Below are 20,254 nucleotides of genomic sequence, written 5' to 3'. Positions count from 1 at the left end.
TTAAAGTGGTTAAATTTAGAAATAAAAAAAGGCATGTTTCTTTCAGTAGTCTAGTATTTTGGCTGTATACATACGGAATGAATTTTTTATATATTTCGAATTACTCATTATAGTATATAATGTGGGAAACTATCAATCAGCAGACTAGAAAATTAAACAATCAAAATTTGAAAATAGATTTACTTGCTCCCTATTTCTTGTTATCACAATACACAGTGTACAGAAAAATTACAAAACTGGAGATTTCACATGATACCGGGAGATTCTACATCTTCTGGATATACAATCAGATACTTAATTTAACTTAGGATAATTGTTTCAGTAGGTATATTAAGGCGTAATTTATTAAATGTAATTGTTTAGGCCACAGAAAACCTTTAGCTGTCGTCCTCTTCAATTTTCGGAGCCAGGTAGTATCGAATTTGGCCAATATCTGGAATGCGGTATTCTACCACCAAGGGGACATCAGCTGACATAGACAGTTGGACCTAAAGAAAAAAAATCAATTCATTAAAAAATCACTATAATATTAGGATGGCCTAAAATAAGCCTTGGAGAAATATTCATATAAACAAATACAACATTACATAAAGATGCAAATTGATCCGGAACTGTGATTCTGGATTCCAATTAGAAAAATGTTTTGTACATTTTGGGTGTCAGTAGATTTTGTAAAGCAGAATTATTTTTTTATTAATTATTTTTTAGCAGTTTGCATCGTGCACTTATAGAACAGCTCTATTTTATTTGAAAAGTCGAATAATACAAGCCATAAAAAACAATTGTGTACTTGTAATAACAATGCTTAATTTATGTATAAAAATAATTGAAATTTCACATAGTTCTACCTGTTGACTTAAGGATGTGGCTTTTGTGAAGTAGTTGAGGTATTGGCAGGCGAAGGTAAGTGTGACGGGCTCATCCATCTCAATTACAACAGCCTCCTCCTCCTTATCAATAGACGCAGTCTGAGCTAGCTTCACATTTGCAGATCCAATATCACCAGATGCTGAGAATTTCACACCTGAACACAAAAGAATATTTATTGAAATTTTATTTATATTTTTAAACAAAACAATTTAATGGAAGATCATATATGACCAAAATTGTTTAGCGGTTTGGCAGAATCTTTCGATGGTCGCGGGTTCAATTCCTTGCATGATGCAAACATTTGTATCCATGAGAATGATTGTTTAGATTAGTATGGGTTTTGTGTATATTAATATGTATTTACAAAAAATATATGTATAAGTATTTCTATCAGTTTTCTAATACTCATAACAAGTTCTACTCGGCTAGATGGACTAGAAGGTGCGGTGAATTGTCCAGTTATTATTATTATATATATAGATTATTTAAGTAATTCCCTCACCTTCTTTAGTACAAGAAATAACCATGGATTCTCCGAATTGCGATAAATCTCGGCAGATTCTAGCGAACTCCGCACTTGGCAATCGGATAGTGCAGCTGTATTCAGTCTCAGGTATACCTGCAAATTTTAATAATTGTAAGCAATTGTTCAGTGTGCGGTGCCATGAAAAAACAAGTCAGATCTTGTAAAATTACTATTGGCCAAATGAAGAAACACCAACTTTCATAAAAAACAATAATTATTGAACAAGGTCCATGCAAAGTTATGAACTAACACACTTAAAGTATATGAATTAGGAATCACTTCCTTTTTGGAAATTGTTTTTTATTATAATTGAAGCTAATTCCATTGAAATATATTTTAATAAATGGAATTAATCAAATAATCAATAAACCACAATTTTTGTCAATTGGGAAAGTTAATTACACTTCTCCTTAGAGTGTCTACAAGTTTGTATAAATCATTAATTAAACAATCTCTATACAAATTAAATTAATTTTAAGCACATTTGAATAATATTTTTTTAATTATTTTACTAAAGTGGTAAATTTGGAATACACAAGCAACAAAGAAAATAACAATCATTTCAACAAATATCCTAAAACTTAAAGATAAGTAGACAGTCAGTGTTCTTGGGATTCTCTAATCAGGATAAACAACTGATATTATTTTTAACATTAGAAAAATGTAAGTTGCATGCCTAAATTTCTATAGCCACTGATTAATTTGCCAATTTCTTTTAAGTCCAAATAAGATATGAATTGCTATTATTATACCTAAATGCTCCAGATCCAAATTCATGAGCTTCATCTCATAGTCAGACACTTTCTCCTGGTTTGGGCTTTCAAAAACAAATGTGACTGTATCAGCATTATCCTGTGCCTTCATAGTCACTGTGTCCTTGTCACCAGCACACTTTAGGATTTTTGACATACTGTAAAAGATGTTAAAATTTTCATGTTAGAAAAAAAGATATTCAGTTTTTTAATGTACATATGTATATAGCTAATTTTTCTCTTTAAATCTTATTATATATCTTAAATACTCAATAACAATAACAAAACTTAGGTTTCATACTATTAAGTTATTGACTGAAATTTCAACACCAGCAGCATTACCAATATTCTTTAAATTTCAATAAAAAATTTCTATAATTGACAATTATGATATTAATTCATAATTGTCAATTAAAGAAATTTCGTTTAGTGTGCAGATTATGTAGGGACTCTCACGGAAACTAAAACCATATTTCTTTTCTTAATCTACCAGATAATTAGTTTAATAACAATATGAAATTATATGACTATTTCTGCTTCTTACCTTCCTAAGTTCATGCCCATTGAAATGTTTCTGTCACACCTGTACTTGTCGAAACCGTCTGCTCGAAGTGTAAGGGAGACGAGTGACACATGAGAATTATCCATGGCCTATGGAACATTGTATAATTAATTAATTAAAATAAACACAATTCACACAAGGCAATCCACTTCAAGACTATACTAGGTATACTTAACAACTGATAGAAATATATCAATATATTATTTTTATAGTAGCAGTTTACGTAAATTGGTTAAAGTGTGCTATCTGTTATAACAAATAGGACACTAACCAAATAATCCAGTATTTAGGTTGTTGAGTGTAATTAACCAATGAGATATAATGTCTTAGTTCTCTGGAAAGACTGCATGAATGGTAGGCATCACATGATAAAGTGATCCTTACTACTGTACCTGTACATTGACAATGGTTACTACTTGCCATCAGGTAGGCTGTAACTTGTTTGCCAATCCAACAAAAATTGATCATATCTCGATTAGTAGTTAATAATGGGTGGCTATAATAAACTCCACTCCACTACATAACTACTTCATGTATGTGTTTTACATGAATTAAAATATCAACTTAATTTCTCACCTGTAATTGAATACCATTATCATCACAGTCGAACGTGGCTTGTGTGAGTAGATCCTTGATTGCTTCCAGGACCTTTTTAAGTATGGAGCTTCGGAGAAGGCGTGCTTCAAACATTGTCTGTAAGTAATTAAACGACTAGGTTAATAATATTGTACATAAACCCAAGCGAAGCAATTTCCATGAAGAACTAAAGGTGCAGACAATTGCGTGAACGTGTAGTTCATTGATTTAAATGTACATTGACTCTTGTCTTCAACAACTCATACCCATGCAATTGTAAAACACTCATGGTAATGGTTTACTTACGTTTTAAAATATGTAGTAAACTATATTAAAAGAAAATGATTGTACTAAATTAAGGACGCTCAAGTGTCACTGACCGTACAATTTGAAATAGGCATACAAAAGTAAAGTAACAAATAAAAAGCGGGATGAAATCAGCGGTAGCCGATAATAAATGGCGCGAAATTTATGACAGTGAAGCGTGCAGAAGTTATGTCAACTTCAACGTCAACAATATTTCATATTTTTATGCCACAGTTGCCTAATTCCCACAATGTACATATATAAATACTAATAGATATCGTCGCGTACTTATATCTTCATACTGTTGCAGACTAACACAATATAAATAATAAAGGTTAAAGGTTAGCACAATTTGTCTTTTTTAAGCAATAAACCGAACAAACATATTGAAGGAATAATTTGGTTATGTTTTTTTGTTATACAAGTAGGGAACGTAAATTTATGTACATTTTATAATAATAAATATCAATATAATTACTATTAATAAAACACTACTTGGAACAAAATAAATTAATATTTTTATAATATAAAACTTTAACTTCTCGACAAAAATCAAAGAACGAAAAACTATTAAACTGTTTATATTATTACTCTGTGGCTGTGACGCATCTGATCTCTGTTCTGTGCAAAGTCTCAAACCAAAACATGAAAAATCAACTTCACTATTTAACTGGAATTCTGTATTGAATTTCAAAACTTCCTGAAGAATCTAGCAGTCGAAATAAACAATACTATCCACTTTGTAAATGTTATTCTTTCGGCTTATAGGAAGCGCCTTATTGGTAAGCATCGAATTTGTTATTATCCACATAAACTTTCATTTCGGATTTTGATCATAATATTTGTGCTGCGTTAAAGTTACGAGTGGCGAACGTCTGCGGCGAAGGCATAATGGCAAACGGCGGGAAACATTGTAGCACCGACAGAATTCGATACCTGACACAGTCAGAAGCAATGAATTTAGACCTGGATTTGTTTAATGAATATAAGTTTAGTGTCGATCAGCTGATGGAATTGGCTGGATTGAGTGTGGCAAATGCTGTCGCCCGAACTTATCCATCCAACACGTGAGTGCACATGCGCGTATATTTTATGTAATTTCAATTTCCTTATTTTAGATAAAATCTTATTTAAGTACATTTTGACCCTATCCCTATATAGAATAGAATATTAAATAATGACTGTATTTTTCCCATTTATATTATATTAAATAATAATACATAAAAAATACTAGTAATGTCTCATAAGATGGTCATCCACACAGTTAACCCTGGAAATTTTATTTGTTGCAATGGTCTAACGGACATGTTTTAATCTTCAATTTGAATATTTTATTTCTTCTGAGTTGAAGAAACTCAGCATTTACTGTTAGTATATGTGCACCTTTCCATTATCAGACTAACTAACTGTTGTTGTCTGTGAAACTTCTTTATTAGACTTTATTCTTTAAACAAAAATATATAATAATATTCTTAATAGAAACACAATGTAAATATGAAGTATAAAACTATAGGGCCAGTATGTCAACAACACTTATTATATTTGTTTGTTTATGATAAGGTTAAATAATGTCTATAAATAAATATGCACAATTTTAATTAACTAAATAATATTTGTCTACAGTCATCAATCAGCACTTATAATCTGTGGGCCAGGTAATAATGGAGGTGATGGATTAGTGGCAGCACGGCATCTGGCACTCTTTGGGTACACTGTAGCTGTTCATTACCCTAAAAAAACACCAAAACCATTATATGAGAATCTTTTTGAGCAGTGCAAAAGATTTGGAGTGACTATTGTGGACAAGCTTCCACCATTGCAGGATTTGGCCGACAATTACAATGTACTGGTAGATGCTTTATTTGGCTTCAGTTTTAAGCCACCAGTGAGAGATGAGCTGAAACCAGCTTTAGATGCTTTAATTAAAAGTGGATTACCAGTGTGCAGGTGTGTATACATATACCTTATTTGGACCAAATCAATGTAATATCAATAAAGAATAATTGGTCTGAATACAATACCATACATAATATATGTATATGAATGTGGATACAAATATTGTCTACACAAAATTACAAATTGAATAAAATAATTTATTAAGTAATTAAATAAAATAAATATGCTAAAATAATAATATTGCTAATATAAAAAAAGTAGTATGATGTTAACATATATTGTTAATGAAAAGTTAAATTTAGGGGAGAAAATATTTTGATTTTATGTTTGTTTTCTATAGTAAATTTCAAATTTAGCATGCTACATTTGCCTGCTGAATATTTATAAAATTTTTAATTATAATTAAAAAATAAACTGATATTGTTCCTCACAAAATTTCCTCACTTAGTTGCCTGCAACTAAATATTGAAGTATATATTTTTTCAGTGTGGACATTCCAAGTGGATGGGATGTGGAAAAAGGCCCTATCTCAAGCAATGCCCTGAGGCCAGCTATGCTAATATCACTATCTGCACCAAAACTTTGTGCTCGGCCAGAAATACTAAATGACATCAAACACTTTTTGGGTGGTAGATTCTTACCGCAAGATATAATAGCCAAATACAATTTGTCACTACCTGACTATCCTGCTCAAGATCAAGTGGTGCAATTATCTTGTTAACTAGTTAGGTATATATAAATAATATACGTATTAAAGGGCATATTTAGTTCTTAAAAAAAATATTGATTTTATTGTTCTGAAAAGAAATAAATATATATTTTCTGTTTTTAATTTCTATTTATTTTGTCTTGATCTTAGTATGCAATATTATGTTATTTGTGATCTTATGTATTCAAGGTCGCACTTTTTGATTTAAATTGTGCGTCATCTAATTACATACTTTCTCTACTAACTGGTTCTAAGTGATTATCGAATTTCATATTTCACTGTATCTACTGGAATAATCTATTTTAGGATACATCCCTAAATTACGTTACATGTTTTCTAAAAAACTACATGGGGAGATCGATAAAGTGTAATAAGGAATGAAAGAAGTTCTCCGTCTATGTTATAACCGGAAATTAACTGTAACTGAACTTTTATGTCGTATTCTGTGATTACAACTGTCATAATGATGCCTTGACATTTGTTTTGACAATTAGTCATCCGTCACAAAGATGGCTGCACTAAGAGTGTTTAGTCGTAATTTACCATATTTACGACAGCAATTTTCAGCGTTATTAGGAAACACTTCGCCTTCTGTAAAATTTATATGTGTTGTTGTTATTATTGGCTATATATTATCTTTCTCCGATGATGTCGTGGACGTTTTAAGTGTTACTCCAGGCTATTTGTTGCCACCTTCTTTTCAATTGTGGTCTACTTTCACGTTCTGGTTTCTAGAGATACATTTGTGGGAGGTTGTGATTGATATAATTACTGTAGGGTTATGTGGGAAGCTGATAGAGCCGCTATGGGGTCCGATAGAGATGATGAAGTTCTTTTTCTTGACGAATATCGGAGTGGCATTTCTAACAACATTCTATTATTTAGTGATATTTGCTTGCACTGGACAAGCCTCGTATCTATTCGATATACATGTCCACGGGTTAGCTGGTTACTTGGCTGCAGTAAGTGTAGCTGTCAAGCAGATAATGCCAGACCATCTACTTATAAAAACACCATTAGGTAATGTATATGTTTCATTCAATATAAGCTTTCTCTTTATGTTTAACTGTAAATAAATATAAAGTGTGATTTATGCATGCCTCTGTTATGTTTTCTCAATCCTGAATCTACAAAACAATTGTTTGTTTACCTATCCAGTAGTTTGGGCAGTATTTGTAAAATATTTTTATAATTTGTTTTATTCTAATACCAGTTCTGCTAACAGTTTAGTTTATAACTAGATAGTAGATCTATAGATTTGTAATTATATTTATTAAATTAGAGAAAGAAAATACTAAATAATTATCTAAAGTTTTTATAATGTTAATTTGTTACTAAAGACTACTTAATCTCTATATTTAAATAGTAAGCCATTAAAATTTGTATTGCCATACACTAATCTGGTGTGTAATAAAATATTTGGGTATCTTATTATCTTATTCTAATCTAAAAATAATATAATTTGATGATACCTGATAGCATAAGGTAAAATAATGATGAAGTGTATATCAACACAAATATCTGTTATACTAACTGCCAATTAATTAATAAAAAGAAATCCTAGTGTACAAAATAAAGTGTGTAGTGAGTAAAATATGTGAAGTGCTAATCCTACAATCATTATTCATAATTGTCATTATTATGTTTTAGGTAAATTGACAAATCGTTCACTACCACTGCTCATTCTAATAGCTGCAATAATTTTATGGGCCATCGGAGCTCTGGAGGGAACCTACCCATGTATGTGGGGCAGTGGAGTTATACTATCATGGATCTACTTAAGATTCTGGCAACAGCACAGCAGTGGCACCAGAGGAGATATGGCTGATAATTTCAGCTTCGACAAGTAAGTTCTCATTCTAAGATCAAGACTATATTCCCATAATTGTACTAAATCCAAAGTCAGTCATGAAAGTGACATGTCAGCAAGAAAAAAATAATTTAAAATCAATATTCCTTTATATAGTAATGGAATATCTACTACATTCCTACCCTAACTTGCATTAATATGTAGGTCATGAGTTTGAATCTGGTAGACACCAGAAATACTTTGTGGAAATATTAATATGTCTTGCTGAATTACTGACCTTAGATTAACTAGAAAACCATATTTAAACTAAGAAAGGTCCAGAAAGCTCTATCCATACTACAGCTTAGTTTATTAAGTGTTGTATTCATCCCATTTGGACAATAGTCATAAAGGTATATTATTATTATTATGTCTATGATTAAATAATCTATGCATTAGTTTACATGAAATAGGTCAAAAGAAATCCACTCATAAATCCAGGATTAATTTCTAACAAATTTACACATTTTTAATCTTAACAGATAAATGTGCTTAAATAAATATAACTGCTCATTATTAGCATGAGTTTGTATGTTATGACTTTACTTGATAATAATTTTTATCTTTACCTAACATTTATAAATTAAATAGATACTTGTAATAATATCTTTGATAATAATTTAGCGCAGGTACAGTTATTTATCTTAGTGATTTGTTAACTATATATTACGGGTTAAAGCATGAAATTGCAGATTTGTCCTGAAAAAATTGAAACTTGTTTTTTTATAAAATGTTTATATAATCAAAATATGTAGTTAGCCTTATCTATACATTGCTGCCATCTAATAGATAGTTCATGCCATTACAATAGTATTCTGGGAATACTTACAATAAGACAAAAGCATAATAGAATTTAGTAAGTAAATAATCAAATTCAAATTCAAATTCAAAAATCATTTATTCATGTAGGACATTTTAGCCGCTTATGAACGTCAAATTTTTACATTATAATTTTATTTTTTTCCCTACCGTCCAGTTCGGTATATAGATCCAATTGAGAAGAACTGGCAAGAAACTCAATTGAATTACTTTTTTTTTAAAGCCAGTTTATTTACAATGTATATTTATATAGGTGTCTATGTCTAACATTAAATGAAAATTCAGTGCATGAACAACTATTGCCATGCACACTCGTCATTCAAGTAATCGTTTAGTGAGTAATAGGCTTTGCTCAGTAAATATGATTTAACAGATGTTTTGAATTTATTTAAGGGTAATTCCAACATATCCTTTGGTATCTTATTGTAAATTTTTATACCTATTCCCATAAAAGACCTATTAACTTTTTCTAAACGATACTTGGGGACAGCAAGTTTGTCTTTAAATCTTGTATTAATATTATGAATATTGCTGTTTTTTGGAAATAAGTCAAGATTTTTATGAACATATAGGATATTTGAATATATAAATTGAGAAGCAACGGTGAGAATATTTGCCTCTTTGAATTTCTCTCTTAATGAGTCACGACTCTTCATACAGTAGATCGCTCGAACGGCACGTTTTTGTAATATGAATATATTTTTAATATCTGCCGCTTTTCCCCATAGTAATATTCCATAAGAGAGTAAACTATGAAAATAACTAAAATAGACTAATCTAGCAGTATCAGTATCAGTGTACTGTCTAACCTTACGCACGACAAAAGCTGCTGAACTTAGTTTCGCTGCAAGGCTTTGAATTTGTGCACCCCATTGTGTTTTATTATCTAGTGTGATTCCTAGAAAGGCAGTAGATTCTATAAATTCCAGAGATTCGTCATTTAATTTAATATTGCAATTAGTATTAAAACTTTTAGACAGAGAGAAATTAACACATTTTGTTTTTTTAGCGTTTAACATAAGATTGTTAGTTGTAAACCAGTGCAGGAGACGATCTATTTCAATACATGATAATTTCCATTTAAATTGGTTATAATATATAAAAATTAAGAACTGTGTGAACTTAGTGTGCTTTGTGTTAAGTGCTCTTTTTCAGAACTCCTTTTCTGACATTTTGGGGGGTTGTTTGTGACTAACCTTTAGGCTAGCTTATTAGGGTGGACACTTAGCAGTCTTGTATTTTGATCATGTGCTAAAGCTGCTCTCATACTGTAGGTATATTTCGAGAAATATATATTGCATTGGTTATAAAATATTATGAAAACTATTTTTTTTGTTTCCAGTTTCTTTCCTACTGTTCTGCAGCCAGTAGTGAGAGGTATACTGGGTCCCCCGCATCGCTGTCTAGTGCGTATTGGATTATGCTCCCCTAGTCCACGCAGGGTGCACCTTGCACTTAGCCCACGGGGTGTCACTATTTCCATGCCAGGTGTGGAACCACAGGATATGGAGAGGCGAAGGTTAGTAATACACTTGCATCTGACAATTGAATTTCTGGGGTGAAGGGGATTGTTAATAATCATGACCGCATTACTAGCAGTGATGGTACATGGCTAGTAATTGGGTCATGAGAGTTACCTAATTAATACTAATATCAAATTTTTGTTCTCTAGACAAATCGCGCTCAAAGCATTGAGCGAGAGATTATCGAAGACATCAGAACAAACGAGGCAGAAGAACTTATCAACCAAAGTAAGTATGGACGCTGTGAGAAAGATGCAGCCTCCGCATGTGATACCGCAATTCGCGGAGACTCCGTCGAGCAGTCAGGCAACAGCCCCTGCGGAGGTTACCCTCGTCGATATCAGCACAGAACCAATCCCACCCACTACTAAGCAGTCATGATCTTCAAAGTCAAATATTACTTGATAACGCTGTTCACAGAACCACTTAGAAATAAGGCCTCTGTTAGTGACAAAGTCCAAAGCCGGTGTGAATGATAAACCGAATTTACATGGTTATGAATTGAGATGACATTTTTGTGAAGGTACATATTCATCAACAGCTTTCATACGTATATATGCTCTGAAATTATCTCATCCACATTTCATAAGTGTTCATACTTACTGTTGCCTATCCATTTGTTACCTTCGACGGCTAAATGGGTTAATGGATTTTAATGATTGTATTTTTGATAAAAAAACAAAGACGTTGAAACGAGCGAAAAAAGTTTGGACAGAAGTTGTGGATGATAGCTAGGCACTGATGTAGTGACTGTGTTAAGAACATTACACAGATGTAAAAACTGCAAGCATGTGCTTATATACAATATTTAGTATAAGAGCATGTTAATAAACAATATGTAATGAAAACCTTGAGTAAATATAAATATGTTTTATTACACAGAGCAATGTTACATGTAATCATCTAGTAAGTTTTAACTTCTGATTATTGCGGGTATCATAAATACGTTTATATTCATAAGTATTTATGTTTGTATTCAGACTTTGCATGTATAATCGAAACATAGGAAATGTTTAGATTTTTAAATTTAAACAAAATTAAAAGGTTTTTCAGTTACAATAGCACAAGTTCTGCTTAGTCTAAAATGAGATGACGCTGTGAGAATTCCACAGGTTATTATTATCCTACTCAGTCTATACTGCTTCGTACATTGTGAATACTTTTGGTGAATATGTACTTAAGGCTGTGACGGTGTGAAATGCAATTGATTGAGATGTATGTATGGGTTGTCCATTAAATGAATATAATTTTTAGATTCATATGGTCTAATTTATGAACTAATTGCATTTGTAACAGTAACTATTTAAGGGCTAATTTTTATATTTTATTTACTTAAACTAATACTTTTGTATCTTGGGTACTTAGAATAGTTGCTAACTTGGACTTTGTTATTAACATATTATGAGCGGCGCAGGTACTAGAAGAACGAGTTCTAGTACCTGCCCCGCTTATAACTAGCAATCCTCGGAACGGATACAAATGCCTGCCCCACTCATAATGTGTTAACAAATAATTTTATAAATATATGTAATTTTTTTTGTGGCACTGTGAACAAATGAACAAACACTTTTTACAGATCACACAGTTATTGTTTTCTTCCTTTTAAGACTTACAAATAATTTCAGTACGGTTACAGTTGGGCGTATGATGTAGAGAGAGAAATATTTTTTGCAAATTTGCATTTGTTGATGATGCCAAGTTGAGGTGATGAATGGTGTGACATATTGTAAATATTATTGATATTGATTAGTGTTAAATAAAATAATTCAACCAATTATATTGTTTATATTTAATTTACAATCATCATTATTACTGTATTATTGATATAATCAGTGTGATAATATTAGTCAATATTAATTTTAAAAGGAAGGTCATATTTAACGAATACATGTACGCCAACTTAAGTACGGATAAGAAAGAATCACGGCGCCACTACATGTCATGTACCTATACTTATTGAAACTTTTTTTTTGTGAAGTGTTGTGTTCACCGGATCGTCCACAATTGACAATACCTCTGATTACCCCATCTGGGATAGTAATTTATTTAATTATTGTCTGCAGAGTAGAATTTTCCTTTGTACTTCACAAGGGGTTTATATAAATTTTGTCCTCCTGTACCACTACATTTCTTCTCCATTATAGGTAATGTATTCATGTAGAAGAAATGCAATGGAGACACACTCATGTTGATTATAATGAAATGCGAAAATAACAGCAGAGTACTATGAAATCTGTATATAATCTTATTTATTTATACATACATAATTATATCTTCACTAGAAATACTATGTCAGATTATTAGAACTATACAGATATCCTTACTCCATTTTATTTAATATTTAAATATTATGTCGCTTTGAGATGCACATTACATTACATGGATTCAGAAAAAGAAATGAAAGGTAATATATTTTTATAAAAAATCGAGACACCTAACCTATATAGCTTTTATAGAGCCAATATGCTTCTATGAATTATATTTAATTCAAGGTAAAATTATCAGACAACATATATTTAAAAGTATCAAATTATAACAAAATTTTCATTTAAAATAAATTTATAAATATTATTTATTTGATATGATGTTGGATTTTAAAGGCAACTGCCAAAAGATTTTTAATTTGGTCGTGTTTCTTTACTTGATACCTTAGCCGAAATTAAATGGTGTGGCAATCGCTAGATAGGAACAGGCCGAAAGTTTTGTGTATTTTATAAAATACAAAATAAAGTTTTCCATAAGAGAGCCTTTAACTCACATCCTACAAACCCCGAGGTCTTCATGCCCATAATGTATATTTTATTAATATATACTTTTTGCTCTCAATATGCTCCATAATATGATATAATCCCGGATAGACACAAATGTACCCAGGTCCATTATGACAATGTGTTTAGGTACGAAATATACTTGTAATAGTTATTATAGTATCTCGAACTGTTTTATAAAAATATATATATTATTGGTAATATAGGGTATATATTATTACTAAATATATAAGGAGCGATTCATAAATTTCGTCAAACATTTTAATGCATTACTCTGCCCCCATCCTTGAAAGACTTGGGGATATCTGTGACTCACTTCACTAGTAATATAAATAAAAATTATTGCTAAATATCATTAACATTATGATGGATACCATACTGACATTTATGACGGATGAATGATAGAGAAACTTTACGCCGACCCCAAATGAATGGGATAAGGAAGAAGCAGATGATGATAATGTCAATTTAGCAATATTATTAAATACAGAACATTATTTAAGTTTTCATCAATAATTCAAATTTCATGTTAGGTATGTACCGAATTTAGGGTCATTCTACCCGTTATCTTACAATGTAATTCATTATTGATTCCTCCTCTCCTTAACGTGAAACGTAATTTATAAATGGCCCCTGAAGAGTTACCTCAAGTGTTTAATAATATATACGTATTATGCTACCACATTTATCACGAGACATTCGAGATTGTAAAGAGTCCATATTCTCACGTAACTTGCTTCACGAATTAAACCTTTGTAGCAAAGGTTGAGAGTCCAATATCAATCACACTTGTACAGTCAGTCAATTTTGACAATCCATAGAACCACAGTTACTTGTAAGAACTGTAACTGCGTCGGTACGGGGGCTACCTGGAGAATGAAAAAATAATGTTATTATCTTCATATTTAAACTTTTGTGATGTAAATGGAGAGTAATCAAGTGCCAGAAGTCTACTAAAATGTCCATTAGACTATCCTCCCACATTTTCCCTTTTAGGATCCCATGGGAGGATAGCCTAGTTATGGTTAATTCCTGACGAAATCGACGTTTATTAGATAGAGAACTTATTTGCTGTACCTTTTTTTGATATCTTAAATTAAAAGAAAGTTAAGTAGTCGCGAAATAAAGTTAAGAATGTCCCGTAAATTTTAGCTTATTGTGTCAAATTTACTATGAATTAATCGAGTGAGCATCTGAGTGAATTTTTGTCGATGACGAGTGGTGAGAATTAGTCAAACAATTCTTTAGAGCACAGTTCGTTGTTTATTTGGATTAATTATATTAATACATATAAAAGTTTGACAAGTGAAATACCTGTAGTAGTGGTGCTGATGCTGCTGGTGTTGGGCGTGCTGCGTGTGCGGCGGCCAGGCCTGCGGCGCGTGGGGAGTGTGAGGAGTGTGGCCAGCGTGAGGCGGAGCGTACGCCGGCTCGGGCCAGCGCGAGCCCTCGCCCAGTGGTACCGACAAGCCCACGCCGCCTGACACGTTCGTCGTCATGTTACCTGCAGTCAGAGCACACATTTAATATTGTAATTCATTTAATACAGGAAGCCAGAGCTATACTACATATGTTGACACAATTTACAAAACAAACTAAGCCACCGGCTGTCACAAATGGAAATTAAATAATGTTATATATTGATGTTAAATTAAAAATTATGATGTACTTATGAGTGAATTCATGAAGATATGAAGTGTATACTGTAGTGTAGTGTACATACTGGGCGGCGGCACGTAGACGGCGGGCGGCGCGGAGTAGGGCGGCGCTGAGTAGTAGGAATGCGGCGGCGGCACGCCCATGTGCGGCAACACCACGCCCGCGGACACCGCCGGCGGAGGCACCGGCTGCGGCGGCTGACAGTAACACCACATTATTATAACATAACATACAGGGACAAATCGTCGGCGATAGTGTCACCTAACGCCTGCATCACACCATTAATATAACATAATATTTCTGGATAATGCACACAGCGTTATCTAGCTCCAAGCTAAGCATAGATTGTGTTATGGGTATTAACTAGACAACTGACATAAATATTTAGGTTTTTTTATTGTAAATATGTATATACATAACATACATAAAAAACACCCAGATCAGACAATCATGAATATAAATAGTACCGTGCGAGAATCGAACCCGCGATCATCGAAATGTAAGTAGCGTGCTTAACCGCTAGATCACCGAAGCCGTCCGAGGATAAGAGTCACACAAATAAGTATATTTTAATTTGGTTTGAGAAATCAATGGTTAATTGTGAAAAGTGATATTACTAACCGGATAGTAGTTGTAGTAGGAGTGCGATTCGGTCTGGTCCTGTATGGGCACTGTGATGAGGTTGGCGCGGCCGCGCGGGCGGTCCCCGGCGGGCCCCGCGCCCCCGGCGGAGGGCCCGGGCGGGGCGGGGGGCCCGGGGGGCCCGGGGCCCGCGGGGGGCGCCGCCGCGCCGCCGCCCGACAGGGTGTGACCGCGGGGGTCATTTGCGCCCACAGATGGCAGCTGATTGGAGACATAGCAAATGGTAATTTTCAAATTATCTTATTAGTTTGGATGAAAGGCTGTTTCATTTCAAATCATTACAAACAAATATATAATAAAATCTTTCTTCTTTACAAAATTATATCAGTATACATATTTGCAACCGCCCTTATATTACCTATATTATGAAACTAAATGTATTTAGTTACTTGAAATATGGTATAAATAATTATAATATTAATAAAATAGTCGACAATTATGCCATTATTTTGGTATGCAAAATTTTAGTAATCTATATATAAAGACGGTTAAGAGATAAGGCTTAGCAACCATCTCATTTGTTATTTCTAAATAAAAGCCTGTTATAGGAGACATTAAACTAACAATTGTTATTAAAAATATTTGATTACTATCAATGTATATTGTACATTGATAGTAATCACTAGTCATCCGCACTACCCTAAGGAGGTGAAGGTTGGGGCTTTGGGGCCCTTTTACCTCAACTTCGGGGGCAACAATCCCCGGGTAGCTGAATATAAGACTCTTAACCTAACTCAAGAAGTAGCAACACACTTGGGGTGTAATCGGGGATAATTTTTTTTAATGTAAAACTCACCGTGATGGGTTTGACTATCGCAACAGAAGGACTAGGTACCTCCGGCTCAGGTTTACTGTCAGAACCCGACGAGACGTGACGATGGTTGATGTGTGCTTGCAGGTCTCTCTGTAACATATGATCAGAGAACATATTATTAACTTGTTAATAGGTTAGTGCATTTTAATTATGCAGTATATAACAGACGCGAATTCTTTCTCTCACGCCACCCCAGAATGTATTTTTTTCTTTATGCTTAAAATAAATTAAAAGGCTATGTAATACATATTTTTGTTTATTTATATATAGCAAAGGAAAATACTATAAGAAAAGAAAATAATACTTCAAACACAAACTTTGTTGTACAAAAGTATATGTATATGTTCCACCCATTCCAGAGTCTAATTTTATATATAAAATTCTCTTGTCACAGTTTTCGTTCCCATACTCCTCCGAAACGGCTTGACCAATTGTCATGAAATTTTGTGAGCGTATTGAGTAGGTCTGAGAATCGGCCAACATCTATTTTTCATCCCCCTAAATGTAAGGGGTAGTCCACCCCTAATTTTTTTTATTTAAGGCAAAACAACATTTGCAATCCTGGGGTCTCAGGTGTCTCGCATCTATACCCTGTAATTTCGCTGCCACATCTCACTATTTAAATGAACTAGTTTGTAAATAAGCTAATAATATATGGGACATACCTGAGAGAGGTAAGTTCTACGACATCCAGTGTTGCCATATCTTGTTCCCGAGTGTGTGCACATGAACACAGTACCGAGACCTGTTTGTTCTACACGCAGTACCTGTTGTAATATGTTTAGCCATGATTTACATGCTAATATAGAACTTTATCTACAATAACAGTTGTTAATGTATATTAAATAATATATTTAAAGTACAATAGGTTTAAAATACAATGCTGCTATGTTAATTCTTTAGTGTATTCAGATTATATATTTAACTTGGAAGGTACTATTTTTGAATTGAAGTTAATTATTTAATTATTAACCACAGATATTTTATTTTTTTTAAATAAAATGCCACAGATATAAGAATTGTAATGAAGACCAATAATAGCATCCAAATGAATAAGGAATTTAATTAAAATTTAAAGTCTTACCTTCTCCCTACATCGTGGGCAGTGTGTATGATCAGCTCTTGCGCAGGTAAAGCAAAATACGTGTTTACAGGGTATCTAGAAAAAATAGAATGGAAATAATCTTTATTAAAATTTTAAATACTATTTTTTTTAATTTATCACTCAAATTGAAAGCACATTTATTACAAGAAGACTCTATTAAATAAATATTGTTTAAATAAATACACGTTAACAAGGATAAATAATGCACAATCAACATAGAAACCACTGTACACTAATTTTGGAATCAAATATTCAATATGTATTTAGTACTGTACTAATGACCCGAACTGTACTAGATCTAGACCCAATATATAGGTAAATAAAACCGAAGGTTAGGTTAGTTTAAACTGAACTGTGTATATTCCATAGTAAGAATATTGTCTCCAATTACAAAATATACTATGTCTTAAGACATAATAGACTGTGATGTAAAAATTGTACATAGATGTCATCTATAGTAGTACAGTTTTCGGAACTATTATGTACTACAGCTAACAATTAGATTAAATAATAGGTATATATATATCAGCAATTCATTTGAGTGTCAATACAAAAGGATACAAAGGGTGAATTTCTAGGGAGTTGGTATTTTATTTTATGCAATTGGAATGGTAAAAAATTTTACTTTACACCAAATCATAAGTGCAATCATACATATACATGTACATGAACAGCGCCACAGCCATCATGTCATCCAGTGTCCATTAAACCCCATAGAATTAAAATTTCATGTATTCACATCTAGTAATGATCAAGGATGGTTATTTACACAGTTTATTTATAGTACTGAAATATAATTGATTTATTATAGTATGTTCTAGAAATGGCAGGAGCTTCATAATAGATAATAATTTTATGTCATGAGTTTTTGATGAACAAGATTAACTTTGCATCACTTTAATTAAGTAACATAGTACATGGTTATGCATCTGCCAGTGATATGTTATTTACATAAAATTTTATAGAAAGCAAATAACTGTATGGAAATAGCAAGAGGATAATATAGTCTAGTATGTTGATCTGTGGAATCCCAGCATCCAGTAATTTTACTGTTACACCTCTGTACCAGAACAAATATGAAAAACTTGCTCAGCTTTATGCTTCAAACTCACAGACTAATGACTAGTAAGGGTTCTCATTTACCCCAATTTCCGTCCAGTGAAGCTGTAAAGGCAGCTATGTACTACAGCATTATAATAGTTGAAAGAAAAAAGAACTAATACAGTTGATTTTGTAGAGTCACATTATTATATAAGTTGTCACCGTCATAACCAAAAATAACTTTTACATTACAAAATTCACTCACCATTCGTCCATAAATGAGTATAGGTTTTGAGCATATATCACAGCAATAGATCATAGGGTTCAGAACTTTTTCACCAATAAGTGTAGCCCTGTGACCCCAATCTAACCGCAACATGGGCTCTGGAGGACCCCGTTGCAGAGTTGTGAACACAGGGGCCTCCAGTTGTGATATGTCTGATGGGACCTCCACTGAGAACATTATAATGGTTTTATTAAGTGATTTTAATGAGCAGCAATGACAATTTATTAATAAGGAATGAGATAAGAATGCTACTGCTGTTTGTTATCAGTGCGAGTGATAATCAAATTGATAAAATATTATACTATAATGTTTATGTTCAAAGGTGTTGTCTCTTTGAGTTGTATAATATTGTAAATACAGACTGAGTCACTAGCATGAATATATAAAATAAAAAATTTAAGTATGTAGTTGTATAATAAATTGAAGATCAGTAATGAAGACTTATAGATTGTTTTCTTTGTTATAAATAACTTAGACTTATAATGTAATATAAGTATGTAAACATTAATGAATAATAATAAAGTAAACATTAATAGTTTTGATTGTACATATGAAGATAGATATCAAAGTTTAGTGTCTTCATCATCACTACATTACTCTTATCACATTTATGAAACTTAATAATGGTGTCTCATTACTATCTATATCTAAGGATATTATAAAAAAATTGAAATAAGTTGTTTATCTTGAGTAAGACAAGAGGTAAGAAAATGCAGCATAAAAACAATGGTTTTTTATTCTAACAGTTTATAATTTAGTTTCAATAGTGTATTCTGTGGTAGTATATTTTTGTTGTAAAGCCAATAACTTCAATACATAATACACTGTAAAGACAAAATTATGACACATGCAAATAATGATGATCTGTGTATATTACATGTATAATACTGACATTTAGGTGGCTCAGCCTGGTCATTTTCCTGCTTAGGTTCCTCAGAGGTTGCATCATCAGGGTCCTGTGAGCTTTCTTCGATAGAACATTCCTCTTCGTCACTTGACATCACTTTGGGCACTTTCTTGCCTCGACCCCGACCTCTGCCTCTTCCCCTACCGCGGCCTCTCCCTCTTCCACGGCCCCGTGAATTTCTTTTCTCACTGTTCATTGCAGTTAATTCTGGTGGATATTATGGTTTACTGTTACCTTCCTAACCTCACTTTGACGCAACAATTTATAACGTAGGTTTACTTTAGTTCTTAGTCCGTCAGATAAGCTAGGAACATTAATAAAAAATAATAGGAACATAAGTAGTTTCGTTTTGTAAGTATATTCAGTAATAATAAAGCGTAAAAGTATATAAAATATAATGAATAAGTCAGATTCGATTCGGTAGCTTGGTCGCTTTTCTTCACAAATATCTTGTTACGTTTGACGTTGTCATTTTTGACGCATTTGACAGCAATGTCACGTCTGTAACTGAATTCTTCCGCTAGAGCACGCTATTGTATTATAATCTTTTCAACACAATTGCTCATAAAATGGGTCTAACTTGACCAGTTCTTTATATATAAAGCAGTTCATATAACACGCGCGTTATAAACACAAATAGTGGA

The 20,254-nt window shown here is 32.6% G+C and overlaps 4 protein-coding genes across 4 annotated transcripts; 2 read left to right on the top strand and 2 right to left on the bottom strand.

The window, feature by feature from the left end:
• Positions 1-165: 165 nt before the first annotated feature.
• On the bottom strand, positions 166-3,747 carry LOC131843655 (proliferating cell nuclear antigen). The gene is made up of 7 exons (XM_059192335.1): positions 3,593-3,747; positions 3,287-3,403; positions 2,693-2,799; positions 2,149-2,306; positions 1,373-1,489; positions 849-1,024; positions 166-488 (listed from the first exon to the last, which is right to left on the bottom strand). Exons 2-7 carry the CDS (start codon positions 3,398-3,400, stop codon positions 378-380), a joined length of 783 nt encoding a protein of 260 aa, XP_059048318.1. The 5' UTR covers positions 3,401-3,403; positions 3,593-3,747; the 3' UTR covers positions 166-377.
• Positions 3,748-4,196: 449 nt separating this feature from the next.
• Positions 4,197-6,243, top strand: LOC131843675 (NAD(P)H-hydrate epimerase). Its single transcript, XM_059192363.1, has 4 exons — positions 4,197-4,374; positions 4,451-4,659; positions 5,216-5,539; positions 5,975-6,243. The coding sequence occupies exons 1-4, from the start codon at positions 4,339-4,341 to the stop codon at positions 6,207-6,209; spliced, it is 804 nt and encodes a 267-aa protein (XP_059048346.1). The 5' UTR covers positions 4,197-4,338; the 3' UTR covers positions 6,210-6,243.
• Positions 6,244-6,406: 163 nt separating this feature from the next.
• On the top strand, positions 6,407-11,302 carry LOC131843668 (transmembrane protein 115). Its single transcript, XM_059192355.1, has 4 exons — positions 6,407-7,217; positions 7,848-8,043; positions 10,208-10,384; positions 10,538-11,302. Exons 1-4 carry the CDS (start codon positions 6,707-6,709, stop codon positions 10,767-10,769), a joined length of 1,116 nt encoding a protein of 371 aa, XP_059048338.1. The 5' UTR covers positions 6,407-6,706; the 3' UTR covers positions 10,770-11,302.
• A 2,519-nt stretch (positions 11,303-13,821) lies between these two features.
• LOC131843678 (E3 ubiquitin-protein ligase Hakai) lies at positions 13,822-20,044 on the bottom strand. The gene is made up of 9 exons (XM_059192366.1): positions 19,596-20,044; positions 18,683-18,870; positions 17,356-17,430; positions 16,937-17,038; positions 16,254-16,361; positions 15,437-15,658; positions 14,880-15,012; positions 14,471-14,660; positions 13,822-14,025 (listed from the first exon to the last, which is right to left on the bottom strand). Exons 1-9 carry the CDS (start codon positions 19,804-19,806, stop codon positions 14,022-14,024), a joined length of 1,233 nt encoding a protein of 410 aa, XP_059048349.1. The 5' UTR covers positions 19,807-20,044; the 3' UTR covers positions 13,822-14,021.
• Between the last annotated feature and the right edge of the window lie 210 nt (positions 20,045-20,254).

The sequence above is a fragment of the Achroia grisella genome, unplaced genomic scaffold (genome assembly GCF_030625045.1).
Source record: "Achroia grisella isolate CSIRO2021 unplaced genomic scaffold, CSIRO_AGI_Agris_v1 utg327, whole genome shotgun sequence".
Taxonomy (NCBI): Eukaryota; Metazoa; Arthropoda; class Insecta; order Lepidoptera; family Pyralidae; genus Achroia; species Achroia grisella.
The sequence above is the reverse complement of the archived record's forward strand: the minus strand, read 5'-3'. Positions and strand labels throughout refer to the sequence as shown.

Excerpts from the sequence above, each read along its gene's own strand:
- LOC131843655 (XM_059192335.1), bottom strand. The coding sequence starts at position 3,400 with ATGTTTGAAGCACGCCTTCTCCGAAGCTCCATACTTAAAAAGGTCCTG. Across the intron at positions 1,025-1,372 it reads TATTTCTTGTACTAAAGAAG|GTGTGAAATTCTCAGCATCT; the intron begins GTGAGGGAATTA and ends TTTTGTGTTCAG. Across the intron at positions 489-848 it reads CCACATCCTTAAGTCAACAG|GTCCAACTGTCTATGTCAGC; the intron begins GTAGAACTATGT and ends TTTTTTCTTTAG.
- LOC131843675 (XM_059192363.1), top strand. The coding sequence starts at position 4,339 with ATGTTATTCTTTCGGCTTATAGGAAGCGCCTTATTG. Across the intron at positions 4,375-4,450 it reads TTATAGGAAGCGCCTTATTG|TTACGAGTGGCGAACGTCTG; the intron begins GTAAGCATCGAA and ends GCTGCGTTAAAG. Across the intron at positions 4,660-5,215 it reads CGAACTTATCCATCCAACAC|TCATCAATCAGCACTTATAA; the intron begins GTGAGTGCACAT and ends ATTTGTCTACAG.
- LOC131843668 (XM_059192355.1), top strand. The coding sequence starts at position 6,707 with ATGGCTGCACTAAGAGTGTTTAGTCGTAATTTACCATATTTACGACAG. Across the intron at positions 8,044-10,207 it reads GATAATTTCAGCTTCGACAA|TTTCTTTCCTACTGTTCTGC; the intron begins GTAAGTTCTCAT and ends TTTTGTTTCCAG. Across the intron at positions 10,385-10,537 it reads CAGGATATGGAGAGGCGAAG|ACAAATCGCGCTCAAAGCAT; the intron begins GTTAGTAATACA and ends TTTGTTCTCTAG.
- LOC131843678 (XM_059192366.1), bottom strand. The coding sequence starts at position 19,806 with ATGAACAGTGAGAAAAGAAATTCACGGGGCCGTGGAAGAGGGAGAGGC. Across the intron at positions 17,039-17,355 it reads GCCCACGATGTAGGGAGAAG|GTACTGCGTGTAGAACAAAC; the intron begins GTAAGACTTTAA and ends ATATTACAACAG. Across the intron at positions 15,013-15,436 it reads CCTACTACAACTACTATCCG|CCGCCGCAGCCGGTGCCTCC; the intron begins GTTAGTAATATC and ends TGTTACTGTCAG.